Source organism: Lates calcarifer, linkage group LG2, assembly GCF_001640805.2.
Source record: "Lates calcarifer isolate ASB-BC8 linkage group LG2, TLL_Latcal_v3, whole genome shotgun sequence".
NCBI classification, from domain to species: domain Eukaryota; kingdom Metazoa; phylum Chordata; class Actinopteri; family Centropomidae; genus Lates; species Lates calcarifer.
The window spans coordinates 26925976-26941644 of NC_066834.1; the positions used below are offsets into that span (position 1 = coordinate 26925976).

The 15669-nt window shown below is 42.1% G+C and overlaps 1 protein-coding gene across 1 annotated transcript in view; it reads left to right on the forward strand.

Annotated features, from left to right (window-relative positions):
* Positions 1-3568: 3568 nt before the first annotated feature.
* Positions 3569-15669, forward strand: part of LOC108877732 (CUB and sushi domain-containing protein 1) — a 364150-nt gene continuing 352049 nt past the window's right edge. The window contains exon 1 of the mRNA XM_051077721.1: positions 3569-4098. Coding sequence (XP_050933678.1) covers positions 3963-4098 — 136 coding nt within the window. The 5' untranslated portion in view covers positions 3569-3962. The remainder of the gene's footprint in view (positions 4099-15669) is intronic.

Genomic DNA, 15669 nt, shown 5'->3' on the forward strand with positions numbered 1-15669 from the left:
GGTTTCCTTGGTTACTGACCTTGTGTTTTGTAATTTTGTCCTGCCTCTACAGCAATACAGATTTGAAGTTATGTGTTTGTTCCAGCTGATATTACAGCAAAACTGTTCTTGGCTGCACCTCGTGCCTGACTGCATTACTGTGTTGTAACTGCGTAATTACAACAAACACAATCCTCAAGGGTATTATAGCTTTTATTTGATGAAACTCTTCCTTTACGTTGCTTGTGAGGTTTTCTTAAGACTAGTACATACATCAGAACACAGCCCCAAGCTACAGTTTAAATCCAAGCTTCTCAACACCTGCATGATTTGTGTTTGCTGTGCCTGTGATTTCTGCCGTGAATGAGAATGGGAATGAGCTGCTATTGCTGAGCTGCCCCTGGTCCAGTGAAGCCTCAGAGATTGCTGTTGTTTGTGCCACAGATGATACACCCTGCCAAATTTTGCTCAGTCGAGCTTCATGCTCATGTGGGAAAATTTCTCAACAGTAATCCAAGGGCTGCTGCATTAAGATTTACTCATGCGTTGATGCCTTCAGACAAAACCAGGATGCACATCACCGACTCCACAGGGAAGTGATGGTTAATTATATTTTGTTCCAATTAATTCTGTTTCTGTTTCAGCAATGTGAACTTCAGCTTATGCCATGATGTTCCTACTCACCGCCGTTCTATTCCAGTCCTCTCTTTCAAGTTGTCTTTCTCCTGCAATCCATCTTTGACCAGTAGATGGCAGCCTTACTGCACTGAGCTGTAGAAAGGAGCTATCCATGGTGCTGAATGGATGCTCTCAGTGTCTGGCTGGCTTACAGACTGTTTGGATGACTAATGTTTTCAGAATCTAACTATCTATCTATCTTACCCCCCCGAAACCCTCTCTCTCTCTCCCTACAGTATCTATATGCTTTTCTCTCGCAGCCCATCTCCTTGTCTGTCTGTCTGTCTGTCTGTCTGTTTGTTGAAGAGCAGCAGCAGATGGGTGTTGTGTAAAACGACCCTCTCGTCAGGTTTGAAAATGACAGTCTTTTCAGGAGCGTATGCTGAATGAAGACTCCCACCAGTAGATGTAAAAAATGTTTTTATAAATATATATAAAATGACTAAACTAGCCCAATGCACAGAGAGCTACCAGCTTGATGGATGACTCACAGTAATACTGTGAAATGGCTCAACCCACACACACACAGCCACTCACTGAAACACACACTCATACATGCAGCACAACACCCTAGCACACACATGCCATATAAACCCAGTGCAGCTCTCTCTCTCTCTCACACACACACACGCTGTCATGCACACACACACACACACACAGACTGTGATATCAAAGGTGAGATGGTTAACTATCTGTACATGGAGGAAGGAGGTTGCCAAGTGGAACAAAATCAGTGTGGATTAACATGGTGGGAGATTAGCAACAAATCTATTATGAAAACTATTTAAAGCAAAAACAAGCTGCTGTAGTCCATAAATCCCGTGACATGTGGTCGTAGGACCCAAGGGGGCTGTTTAGGGGTCTGAAGCAAAATGAGGATTAGTTCAGATTCAGTGTTTTTTTATGTTATAACAGTCAGCAACATGACTATTTGCTGATTATTGCAGTTTGTACATAAAACAAATACAGATCTGCCTATAAAAATCTTTCTTTGTAGATTCATTTGTGAGTCCCCCTTTATGAGTTTGCTTGATTGGCTCCAGTAACTGCCAAGATGGCAGCAAGTGCTAAATCCTCATCTAAACTCGGAAAAAATCTCTCAGGAAACTATGGGTGATGTCACAAATGCTGTGTCAATTTTTCAGAGTCTATACTTTGGCCACCCACTGGCTGGCTTTTCTTTTCATGGCATGAAAGTATTGGGTGACACCTGCTGTGAAATACTGTAATGGGCCAAATTTAGAGTGACATTTGTAATTTGCATTTGCCTCTAAATGTTGCTGCTGTTGGTCGTCTCGGTGGCTCAGCGGGCTAAGTCTCCACGTCGTGTTTGTAGCGTTGTAATCTTGTTAGCGTGATCCTCTGCACATTCCACCAGGGACGGGGGATCAATAACTGGCTCGTGGCTCTGTTTGGGGTGCACACACACACACACACACACACACACACTCATAGAGATGAGAGGATCAGAGTGGTGTTTATATGGCACTGAGATTGATTGGCAAGAGGTAGAGTGTGATGATATTTTTTGCCTTTAACATCATGTGACCTCAAATAAAGTAGTCTGGAAAAGTATTTGAAAGTAGTGTGTGTGTGTGTGTGTGTGTGTGTGTGTGTGTGTATGTGTGTGCGGCTTCTTTTTTCCCTCCAGTCCTTTTTTGTTTTTCCTTTTTATTTCTATCTCACCCTCTCATTCTTGGTCCTTCTCTTTCCTCCTCCTGGTCATCACTCTATTTCCATTCCCCCTTTCCTTCCTCTCTCCTCCCAACCCCACACTTTCTCCGTAGTTTCCTCTGTTTTTCCAGCCTTCCTACCCACAGTTCCTTTGCTCTTCCCACTCCTTTTCTCTCTCTTTCTCTTGAAATTAATTTCTGCTGTCTTGTGCATACCACCCCCTTTCCATCCCTCCATCATTCTCTCCCCCAGAAACCTCACCTTTTCTTTCTTTTTTGAATGCTCTCCTTCTTCTTCTACCCTGTCCTCCTTCCTCTCTCACTCACTCTTTTTTCTTTCTCTTTTTTCACCACCTTTCCTCCTTCCCTCCTTAGCTGTCTTTCCTGTTTTTCTTTCTCTGCTCTCATCCCTCTTTCATTCCTCCCTCTTTTAGCCTTCCCCACTTTCATCCCTATTTTAGCCTTTTCTCTAACTGTATAACTAACTGTTCCTACCTTCCTTCTACCCCTTTCCTCCTTCCCTAACCGAATCCCTCCTGCCATCCCTCTTTTATCCTTTCTCCTCCTTCTTTCCCCCAAAATTGTTCTCTCACTCTTTTCCCTCTCCCTCCCTTTTCTATTTCCATTGCTCGGTCTATTTCAGCTCCCTCCTGCCATCCCTCTTTCTTCCCCCCATTTCCACCTCTTTACTAAAGTCATTTCAATTTTCCTCCTCCTCATTTTCTCCTTTCATCCCTCCCCTTCTTTTTCTGCTTTTACTGAAATCTCCTTCCCTTTTTCTTTAATTTCATCCATCACTCCACCTCTTCCTCTGTCTTCCTTGCAATTGCTCAATTCTCCTCCCTGTCTCCTTCTTTAACATTTTTCCTCCCTCTCTCTTCATGAAATTGCTCCTTTTCTTCCTCTTCTCTCCCTCTGTCTGTCTTTCTTAAACCTGTTTCTTTCCTCTGCTTCCTTTGCTCTCTTTCCTTACTTGCCCTGCCCTCAAATCTCCCTCTTTTCTAGTCTCTCTCCTCTTCCTCCCTTCTTCTTCCCTCCTTCCCTTCCTCTGTCTCCCCCACTTTCTTTCCTCCCTCCCTCCTTCCCACCATCTCCCCATCCACTGTCTTCCACTTTTCCTCCCAGTCTTTTACTTCCCCGAGTAACCTCTCTTTTTCTCTCCGTGCGTCTGCCACTCTCTCTCTCTCTCCCTCTCTCTCTCCCCCTCTCCCTCTCTCAGTCGTCGCTCGCTCGCCGTGCTGTGCGGACCTACCAACCACCTCTCTCCTCTCCTTCACTGAATCTCTTCATCTCTCTGTCTCTCTCCTCCGGTCCTCCGGTCCTCCGGTCTCTGCTATGACAGCTCACACCAGCAGCGTGTTGCCCGATCTCAGACCGTCAACCCGTCACCGGTTATCCTGTCCAAACGTTAACATGGACATGTGTGTGTGGGATATTCGTGATTGATCCTCGGGTGTAAAATTTTTTGTTTTTTTGTTTTTGCTTTTGTTTTTTCTATATAGAAACGAAAGAAAAAGGAGGAGGGGGGCGGCCGTCCTCTTTTACCCCCCTCCGCTTCCTTCAGCCAAGCAGAGCGGCAAGGTGGGGAGAAGGCTTTAAAATTAAGCCAGCTTGGATTTATTTAACAGCAAAATGACGGATTTGGGAGCGCCGGAGATGCTGCTGATGAGCAGGAGGCTGAATGTGAAGAAAACGGGCAGGCTGAGAGGCGACCTCCCGCTTCTCCTCCTGCTGGGGCTTCTCATCGGGGATTTCTCCTCGTCCAAGGGTGAGTTTTGGAGGTTTTCGATTTGTCTGCGTGTATTTGTGCGTGCCCTCCCGCGCGCTTGCATGCGGGCATGTGTGTGTGTGTGTGTGTGTGTGTGTGCGCGCGCGCACGCAGTTGTTGGGGGTGGTGGGGGGGATTAGAACATTCGCAGATTGGTCTGTTTGCGTGTGTGCGCGCACGCGAGAGTGAGGAAAGGTGGTTAATTCGTGCCGTTTTGATGCTGCGGACAGCGCTGGTGTGTGTGTGTGTGTGTGTGTGTAATAGAGAGTTACGTATGTGCGTGCTTGCGCGCACGGTCGCAGCTCTGGGTATGGCGTGCGTGTGTCCTTTTGTGCGTGCGTGTTTGAGATACTGAGAGTATAAAAGAGAGAATGAGAGCTAGCCTAAATGCACGCACAGGGGCTTAGTGTGTGTGTGTGTGTGTGCGCGCGCGTGAGAGAAAGAGTGTGCAGTGCCCAACTTGGACACAATATTACATCTGGGGAACAGTGCAGGCATGCTCATTTTTTGGGCCTCGTGCTGTGCAGATATTCTCATCAAAATAAATAAACCAGATTCCATGTGGTTTGTCCCTAGTGTGGACAGCAAATGCCTTTCACCACATCTTGTTTGGCAAGTCTTGGCAACTAACTCAATAACCTGTGTCACTGTGAACAACATGAGCTGTGAGCGGGACTCGGACAGAGGCAGACGGACAGGTGGTGGTGGTGGTGAAATTTCATCTGGAGGGCATGTAGAGAGGAAACACCATGCTCCTGGTGAAACATGATTTTGTGGAGTCAGTCATAGAGGACCAGTTGTTTCAAAGACTGGAGAGTCTGATGGTAGCTATGACAGAGGATTGATGCTGTGTGTCAGCAGCCCAGCAGGTCTGTGTTGGTGGGGATTTTGTGGCCACGGAGATGGCTCATGTTGCAAATAGAGGGATGAATGGATGGACAGACAGATGGATAGAGACGAAAGTGTTAACATTCTCCTCATTTGGTGGGAGCGTTACTGTCACTCTGTTTATCAATAGCTTCTCTGTGTGCACTTCTCCTCCCTCTCTTTCTCAATGCCAGTCCCTCTGTATTTCTCTCTCAGCCTCCCTCACACACACATGCACACATCTGTCAGATCTTCCCCCTCTGCGATTAAGAAGAAAATGGTTTCTAGCAGTGTTAAAATTCCTGATAATTGTTTGTGTGTGTAACAGTTTTTTGTTCCTGTGTAGTCCCCTTGCTTTTCCCTCAACAGACTATAATATATATATATGTATCCGTATGTGTGTGGTGTGTTGGTGGTGTTATCTTTATTTGTATTCCCCTGTCATTCATGCAGACTGTCAACCTGAAAATAAAGGGATTTGAGTAAAAGTGTGATCGTGGGAAAATTGTGCACACTGATGAATATGATGATGGTGCGTTTAAGCTGTTTGTGATTGAAGCAAACTGCCTCTTATCACCTGCGATTTATCTTTCACTTTGGTATGTGTGTGTGCATGTTTTTATGTGTTTCTCTTAATGTATATCAGCTTTAAAATCTGCATTTTCATTCATTTCATTCATTCATTTGCATCATCATAAACAGTTTTACGGTGGCAGCTTCTATTATAATTTCTAGTTTAAACAACAAGAAAAGTAGAATATGTGACATGTATTTTACATTTAATCCAACACCAGAGACCCTGATAATGGTCACACATAAAGCCTTTTAATGTCACATTATTACAGTGTGATTTTTTTGTGATATTTTTAGCTGTTGAAGAGCTAAACACACAGAGAGACAGTATAAGAGAAAATTAAAGGGCAGACAGACATCTGGAAAGACAGACGGAGGTTGGCAATAATTTATTTCATCAAACCTCAAACCCCAGATGGTTGCCAGCCTTTCAAATGTGATGTCGCATTTAAAATTCCAACACACAACTAATTATTGATTGTCTGGAAATGTCACTTAAAAATGTCATAAAAAGTCAGGTATCTTCAGACATGAACTGAAGTACAAATAAAAGACCCGGCCTGCATGAAGATGGAGGACAAAGTTGAAGAAGTTTTTAGGACGCTGGTGATTATTTTTCATTATTCAACAGTAATTTAGTAAAAGGCTTGCTAAAATCTAAATCCATTCCTTCTCACATTATTGAGATCTTGATGGTAGGGCTTTTTTTGATAATCACCACAGGGATTATTTTATATAAATATCACTTAAATACAAGTAATCTGGACAAATGTGCCTAACATCAAAAACAATTTTTAACCTACTAATTTTATAACATCAAGAAGTTTACCCTGGAAGTAACAACAATTTTATTTAAAAATCAAAATCAAAGTTTTTGTTTGGGCAACATTGGTTAATTCATAAAAATATGTTAGTTGAGAATGATCTGTCTGCATATTGGAGGCCCATGTAACAATAAAAAATCAATCTGATTTCTGTGGCTTGTCCTACTCCAGTATTTACAATTTTTACATACATTTAGCTGCCAAACTCTGCTTCTTTATCAAAAGCTCAGACGGAGAGAAAAAAATGAGCCCATTCATCAACAGGTTGTTTCAGCCAAGAAACGTCCAAATGTCCAACTGTGATGATAATTCCCATAAAACCAAGCTAGTGCTTATATAATTGATATATTGTTAACTAGACTCTACAGGGGACAGTACAAATGACATTTCTGGCACACTCTCTCTCTCTCTCTCTCTCTCTCTCTCTCTCTCACTCACACACACACACACACACACACACACACACACACACACACACACAGAGGAGAATAATGTGTCTGAGAACTTCATTTTAGACTCCCACTGGGACTATGAAGCAGTTGTTCAATCACTCAAGCTCACATTCACTCATACACTAAGAGAAGTAAACAGACACACACACACACACACACACACACGCAGACAAACCTACAGTCAGACATAGACACATAAGGCATTAAAGTGACTTATTCTCGTTCCCTTTTCAAGTTAGACTGATTAAATGTCCCTGTTTTTGAAGGTTTTTAATGTTTTTACCCTTATGAGGACATTTAGACCTAGACTCACGTGTACACAAGTACATGCACATGGTGACAATTAGCTGACATTGAATCAATGCCAAACAACAACAAGATATTGGAACTAGCTGTCTGTCCCCCTGCCTGACATACTAATATATCACAAAAGGGAAATGGACAAACTCAAACTTAAACTCTTGCTCTCTCTCTCTCTTGCTCTCTCTCTCACTTAGTCACATACACACACACACACACACACACACACACACACACACACATACAGCGTTCCTGTGGATAAGAAGATTGTTAATTAAAAGTGAGCTATCTGCCCAATCCAGATTCACTCTAGGTCTAGAAAATGGAGAGAATGAGACATATAGAAGAAGTGTGAGATGTTTAGAAAGCATAATATAATGTGAAAGTCTATGTCAGACTGATTAAAAAGTACTTGAGTGTGCAGATTCTTTCTTGACCTTGGGGACTCATTCATTGTATGTGGTAAATATTCTAAATATAAGGTCCATTTACTTAACTATTCTAGCAGCTTTTGACCAGACCCTTGCTCAGATGTCACCATATGTTATGATATCCCCTCCATATGTGACTGCCTGTTTTCACATGACTGAGGTCCTGTGCTCAGGTCACGAGATGCTGCTTTAGCAAGTTCCATTTGCTGAAGGTGGCAGTGAGATACAAAGGAAAGCTCTGGGAATATACAGATATGTGGCGCTTGTGTTTGTAATATGCACCACACAACCAGAAAAAAGAGTAGATAGAATACTTTACTTACTAAGTCCGCCTATTAGAATTAATAAATTAATGCATTTATTAACAACTATAGCTCCTCCTGTATAAACAGATAATGAGTGACAATATAGTAAAATACAGTTGTATATGTAAAACATAAGTTAGAAATATGGAAAACTACTGCACCTATAAACTTAAACATGTCTCTATATCTGCTTACAACGTATAGTATATATATTGTATGTATACTGCTTAAATGCTAAAATGGTGTTAGTGAATTGTAGGTTCCCTGGGATTCAACATAGGTGAGGTTTTCCACCTAGAACAAAACACAAAACATCAGATAATTAAATGATATTTTTTGAAAATCAGTACTTGACATGCTCTGTTTGGTAATGATGTTGTAACTCACTGGCTGCTGTGATCTCTCCTGTTTCTCATGAGTACAGTACAGTTTCTGTGCATATGCAGAAACAAACGTGCATGCATGTGCATGTTTGTGAGTGTTTCTGTGTTTGTGCTGGTGTATTTCTTTGTACTTTGTACTTAAAATACAACTGTGTATGTCTGTGCTGATGTGTGTCAGTGTTCACATTTTTGTGGGATTCCCTGTGTATGTAATAATCTTCTGCTTCCTGTGTATGAGAAGCATGGGGGCACTTATAACTTTCACCTCTATGTGGGAGAGACAGACTAAAAGGCACACACACACACACACACACACACACACACACACACACACACAGAAAAAGAGACATTTTGCTCTGTGTTTTCAGGTGCTTGTATAATAATTGAATTCCCTCAGTCATCGAAGACCACACATAGTTCGAACAATCCAAGCCTCAGAAGAGAAGGGAAGAGTGTGTGTGTGTGTGTGTGTGTGTGTGTGTGTGTGTGTGTGTGTGACACCTGCAACAGAAAGAGCGAGACATTGAGTACTCATTGAGTACTGATGATTTTCAGGTACTTGAGGGTCCTTCTAGTTGTCCAGTGAGACCAGAGAATACACACACACCTCAATACAGTTAACTACTGCAGAGTACACAGTTCAATGGAGAGCAAAGAGGTATTCTCTGAATGTGTGTGTAAGAGAGAGAGAGAGACACAGAGAGAGAGAGACAGAGTGAGGCTATGAACCATTTGTTTTTTTTTCTCTCAAGTTCTGAAATTTAAGTATAGATATATCAAGATCCAGGCAGAACACATGAAGTGAAATAGTGCTACTCTGTGTCACAGAATAGAGTCAACTATTAGAAAATTTACAAAGTACATGTTGACGATACATAGAGCATTATGCCTGTGATGTTGGGCAAGAAACTTTGTTTTAGCCCTCCATACTGGCTTGAAAATGAGCGAGTAATCTATCTTTATAGTGTTCAAATGACAGAACTTTTAAAAGAGCCATGGCCTACATACAGTGGACTAATGCAGGGGGAGAAGGCAGTGAGAGAGACACACAGAGAGGAAAAGAGAATGTGTGTGAAGACAGAGGCAAAGAGGGGGGAGATTGAGATGGAGGCAGAGATCAGAACAAGTGTGTTAAAGACAGACTGGGATGGAGAGGAAGCAGAGGCACTACTATGTGCTGAGAGACAAAGTGAAAGAGAAAATGAAAATGTATTCCCCAGCAGACACGATTAATCAGGAATGACTTTTCCATCTTGTGCTGCTCGGCTAGTAATGTCTGGCATTAAGTAATGACATCATAACCCTGTCCGCCCTGAATTTATACCTCAGATATGGAGGGAAATCCACCGAGCTGACCTGAAGGCACGAGCAAACAGGGCTCTAAAATCTGTTGATATTAATGACTGGACTGGAATATTTCATGCTTGCTGTAAATACTGCATCACACACTGCAGAAGTCTGTCATTTAAAATCAGAGAGGACAGCTTGAAAAAAGGAAATAAAAGAGCATGTGTATATCATGAAATAGCATGACAGAGCTTGAAATTATGAACATCATAAAAGTGCTGTTGCATAGCTGGTCCGATTGTGTTTTACCACCCATTAGTATGCATGAGTAAATGCCATGTCTACTTTAGTTGCCAGGCTCTTTCTCTGAACCACCATGGTAATGTTTTTTTTTCCTTAATCTTACAACCCAACTAACAGAGACCACTACATTCATCTTTTTAAGTGTTTGCTTTGTCTGCATAGATCCAGTATCTACGTAAAGATCTACCGTGCACTATTAAAACTCCAGATACACATCTGATGAGCTATGTGCTGTAACAAGCTATAAAGAATCCTAATTTATATCATAGGTTGAAACTTTGCATTTGGCTGATACAGAGCATTTAATGCAGTCACTTTGGAACAGCAGTTTGTTGCTGTTTTTCTGTACCTTGTGGTGCAGACGCCTCGCTGTGGTGGGAGCTGAGGGTTATTTCATAACACAGGATTACTCAGCCAGCCAGCTCTAAAAATAAGCATGAAATGAACCTCTAAACTGGAGTTCATAATGAAAGATCAGTTGGTGTGGCTTCTACGACATCCATGAAAACCAATATCCAAATTTAATTTGACAAATTATTCAGAACATTAACAGCTATGCCACATTTTGTACCAGTTCCAGCAAAGTATATAATTTCCACTGCTTTCCATTTGTTTGTTATGTTAACGGCTGTGCAGTGTATTCTGGTAGCAGCGTAGAAATGGTGCTGCACATTGACCACTCCATGTTTGCATAAAATTGAGGTCCAGTCTATCTATCAAATTTCAGATGTCAAACATTACTTGCTACCTCTCAGAACTTCCAAACCTTTTGAACAAACCAAATTTCTGTCTACATGCACATTCATCCATCATCACTGTGTACTGTGTTCTTCAGCTCCAGTTGATACAGTTAATGTGTGGCTCCATTTGATTCAAGATCTATAGTATTTGATAGGGGCTGCATTTTGGATGTACTACTCAAAGGAGAAATACAAACTAAATTCAAGTTTAAGAGATTTTGCAGTTGAGGTGGAAATTACAATCACTTTACTGATTCAAATTATTTTGTTCAATTCAGGTAAATTAATCATGTAGTTTGTTCATTTTTTCTAAGCTCAGCAATGGAATCATGTCCACATGCACTTCATGTACATCAGAAAGCAGCCCCGTCACCCTAATTATAATGGTTTTGTTCTGGGCTAATTGTTATTTATTGTTACACTCACTTCAGCAGGAAACTAGGCCTTTACAAGAAGTGTTTTTAGAGGTTAATAGTTCAGAAGCCACTTATTTGTGAAAGAGTTATTACACACTTTTAACCTGGAAGTAGTATACTGTATATTATGGCTGAGATGATGATGCCACTTTCAGTCACCAGTGAGATGCTCCACTAAAAGCGATGGATTTGGTCAGTGACAGTGATGATTCAGTGTAGTCCAGAAAGAAGATTTGTTACATTTGGTTAATTTTCATGACATTAGCAGGAATGTCCACATTTGCAGGTAAAACAATGATAGAAGGCATTCAAACAAAAGTTACAAATGGAACTACAGCTCTATGAATCCTTTAAACACTGGAGCTTCTCTCTCGCACATCCACAGGGTGAGTATTTTATACCAACAATGTCACTCATGACCCTAGATGACCCGTGAGAAGTTAAATCATTTGGTGTCATCAGAGAAGCTGTCCCCATAGGATCTTCTCACGAGATTCAGAATGACTGAATGCTCTGGTGGTCATTCAGGACTCAGAATCATAGTTACATTTGTAACTTTTGTTCTGTTTCATCCCTCCTAACCGCCAGAGATGATGCTTTAAGCACTGGATGGCTAATACCAACAATGTCATGAGGAATCCCTAGTACATACCTCATGATGCAGATGCAGCAGAACTTGGAAGGACAATGTTCAGTGGATGTGGGGTGGCAACATTCACTTTGTAGAACCTTATGAATGTGTTTGGTGATGCCCATGAGGCCACAGCACTCCTTTCAGGGCCGCCCCATGATGTGGATATGTTCCTGGTAGAGTGGCCCCTGACTCCATGTGGTGGAGGGCAATTACTTGACCTATATGCATGGATGATGATGTCCACAATCTAGTGGGACAGGCGCTGTTTGGAAAGAACGCAACCTTGTTTAGTGGCGCCATAACAGACAGAGCTGCTCAGCTTATGATAGCAACCACACATACCTCAAAGTAAAGGGTGAGTGGCCCTCATCCAAGAGGGACTGCTCCAAAATAACAGCACTGGGTCCTTGCTCCGGGCAGCACACCAGTGAGGAAAGAGCTTCCACCTATTCTCATACTGTAAGCAGGTAGATGGTGCCCTGGCATTCAGAATAGTCCTTCTGAGTGCCTCTGCACAACCACTCCATAACAACCAGCAACAACTGGCCTTGTTCAAAGACTCTCTGAAGTGTTGGCAGTATCAGAGGGATTGGTGGGAAGGTGTAAAGTAGGTCTTCAGGCCAGGTATGCGCCAGTACATGAACCATGGCAACAAAATCTTCATGAACGTGCTACAATTAACTTGGCATGTGCCACTCAGTCAAACTGAAAGTGAACTTCTCAGGCTTAGAGCAATGGTGTGAGACTCACCAAGTTCCCACCCAGAAGAAGAGGTTGCAGCCTCTTGGAGGGCGAGTGTTTCAGAACTCTGACCGATTTGGTTACAAGGCTACCAGCGATGGACTCAATTCAACAACTTAGAAAAATGACCCTAAAGCTAAAGCTACTGCAGTAGTGAACCTGCGAAGCGAGAAGATGAAAAGGGACAGATTCTCTGATGACACCAGATGATATAACTTCTCTTTAGTCATCTAGGGTCAAGAGTGATGTTGGTATAAAATACTTGACCTGTGCATGCACGAGAGGGAAGATCCATTGTTTAAAGGATTCAAAGAACCATGGTTACATTTATAACTTTCATTTCAATGCCTTGTAGCATTGTTCTGCTGTTCACCTGTAAATAGTGTCTCGCCTCTGGTGGTCAGGAGGGATGAAATATAACTGATGTGTGTTGCAATCTGAAGTTGGACAGCTCATGCTGCAGCAGAATTAGAGCCTTTTTTTTGCTGGAGCCCTCTGTAGTGGTGACCTCACTGCATCAGCACATTGGTCTCCTGATTTTTTTTGATGTGGTGCCATTGTCGGTCTGAATGTAAAACTGTTCCTTAGTCGTATCCCAGGGCTAGCAAGTTAAAATAACACAGATAAAAGTGATATGGTAATTACTGATTCAGGTAGGGAAAATTACTTTTTGATGACAGTGCAGAATCAGCTGGTAGGACTGATAGGGATACAGTGTTTTGCTGAAGGACACTTAAGCAGGGTGGAGATTTGTAGTTTAAATATGTAGCTGAATGATAGCGCCCTTGCGCCCATCTGTTCTGTCACCCTGCAGCTTCAAACCTGAGTATTTGTTGGTATGGTGCTACTGTCCCCTGAATACAGAGGCTAGTGAGTCCGTTAATGTAGAGCTTTTGCTATTTTATTATTTCCACTTTGCCTCTCCGTTAGCATGACATTTTCTGTAAGTTGTAGGCTAATGGCTGGCTAGCGGGCTAACATTAAGCAGGCTAATGTGTCTGTTAATGTTACATTAGTGTTATTTCAGTTTTTCTCTTGCTTAGTTCCATGGTTTAAGGGCATAGTGTGTGTGTGTGTGTGTGTGTGTGTGTGAGAGAGAGAGAGAGAGAGAGAGAGAGAGAGACTGGTACAGCACACCTATGCTGTGTATGTGTGTGTGTCTGTGTCTTGTACTCTATGAGTGTGTGTGTATGTTCGCTCTACATATGGAGCCAATGAGTTACATTTCCATTTCAAAGCAACGAGTCAGCAGCAGCAGAAGCTACTTTCATCCATTAATGTGATTTTTAGGGAGAGAGCGAGACAGCGAGACACACACACTGGGAGAAATACATAGAGCCACAGTAATAATTACTCTCCAGGTTGGCAAAGGGTTCAGATTGTTTATTGGTGTCTCTGTCTCTGTGTTCTACTCTCAATGACAACCACCTCCCATCTTCCTCTGTCTCTCCTTGTGTTTTTAGTTAAATTATGTGTACTCCACTTATCTGCTGAACAGTCCAATGTTTTAATGCAGCTGTCAGTCACATTAACAGGTTCACTGCTCAGCAAAGTGTGCAAGTGTTGTTTTACCCCTGTATCTGTAAAAAGTTGAGATGTCTGCAGAAGATGAATTATTTTCCTCGAGTGTCAGCGTTTGTCTTGGCCTTCAAGCGAAAAATACTTAGGGTTAGGGTTGGATCTGTGTTTGTATGTGTGTGTGTATGTTAGGGAGGGAACAGTGACAGGATTATTTTGTGCTTAAGTGCCCTTTGTGTGTAAATGTTCATGCGTAAGCTAAAAGAGTGTGTGTGTGTGTGCGTGCGCGCTGCTGTGTCTAGGCATGGTGTGTGTACATAGCCTTCCTGGCTGCAGCCATGCGAAAGCTGTACAAGCTGTGTGTCATATTAATGTACTGCTCCAAGTTGAAAGTGAATGTGTGCGTTTTGAATTTGTTTATGTATGTGTATTAGTGTTTGCTTGTTTACACAAGTCTGCATGAGTGGGCGTGTTTGCTTGTATGAGTGTGTCCATGTGAAGGAATTTAAACTGTGTATTTCCATAAAGTCTGGAGGTTTGTATGTGAAAATGAACACAGGCAGAGCACTGTCTACAAGCATATAAAATATGTGGCTGTCAGTGGAGGTGGTGTTCATTGTTGGAGTCCTCTGTGTGTGTGAGTTTCTTCACTAGCATGCATGATATTTTGAACATTTTTATGTGCGTCTGCATTAATAATCGGCATGTCTGTATATGCATTTGTGTTTATGCATGTGTGTATCTATGTCTGAGTATAAATGCATTAGCCACAGGCGTTGTTCCAGTAGCATCGTTCTTATCCTATCTATTTTTAATGATCGGTAATGGTCGCTAGCAGTGTTGAACCTACATCGTAAGGACACGGCAAAAAAATGGTCCCATGGAGCACAAAGCGAGGAAGACACAGGAAGGGAGGCTGAAAAAGAGATTTGAAGAGAGGGAGAGGAGAAACCAGGAGGGTGTTAATAGATGTTAGCTTGTAGAAACCAACATCATAGGAGGGCCGCTGAAAAGGTCCCGTGGTACACTGTGCCACTGCAGTACAGGGAAGACAGTGGGAGAGGAAGGAGGAGGTGAGAAACTGGCCAGCAGGCTGGGTGACTGACTGACTGTCAGTTTGATTTACTGACTGAATGATGGACTGGTTGTTAAGTTGATTGACTGACTTGCTGGCTGATTGGTTGTGTTACAGGCTGGCTACGTGACTGACTGAGGCAATTGCTGATTTGTTGAAGGCCTTTTACAAGGTACCGTTGTAATGGCAGAGCAGGAGAGGAGGAGGAGAGAGAGCAGATGGAGAGATGGAGGAAAGGCAAGGCCTCTTAACTGTGTTTAAACTCTACAAAAAAGGTCTGGAATGAGTTTCCAGGGTCCAAAGGCCAAGAAACGTACTTAGCACATAATGGCTGTTAAATTGTTTCTTGTTAAATTTAGGTTTTATTTGTTTCCATTAAAGACCACAATGTGCTTTATTACCAATGCTTCCTTGTGCCATCCTTAGGGGAAATAGCAGGAATTTATCCACCGAAATCCACTGGAATCAAATCAAAGTAAATCAAATCAAATTGAATTGTATTAAACTAAATTAAATAACATAGGGCAATGGAAACATTTGAAACAATTCATCAATTCAAGTTAAAAAAAAAAAGAAGAAAATGGTTTAAAACTGAGGCTCTGAGGTTTCCATGCTACGCTGATATCTAAAAGTGTAAACTGAGCAATATTGCCATGTCAGCTGTAGAGGTGAGGCAGAGAGATGGATGGAGAGACAGAGAAAAATGGTGAGGAGTGGGAAAG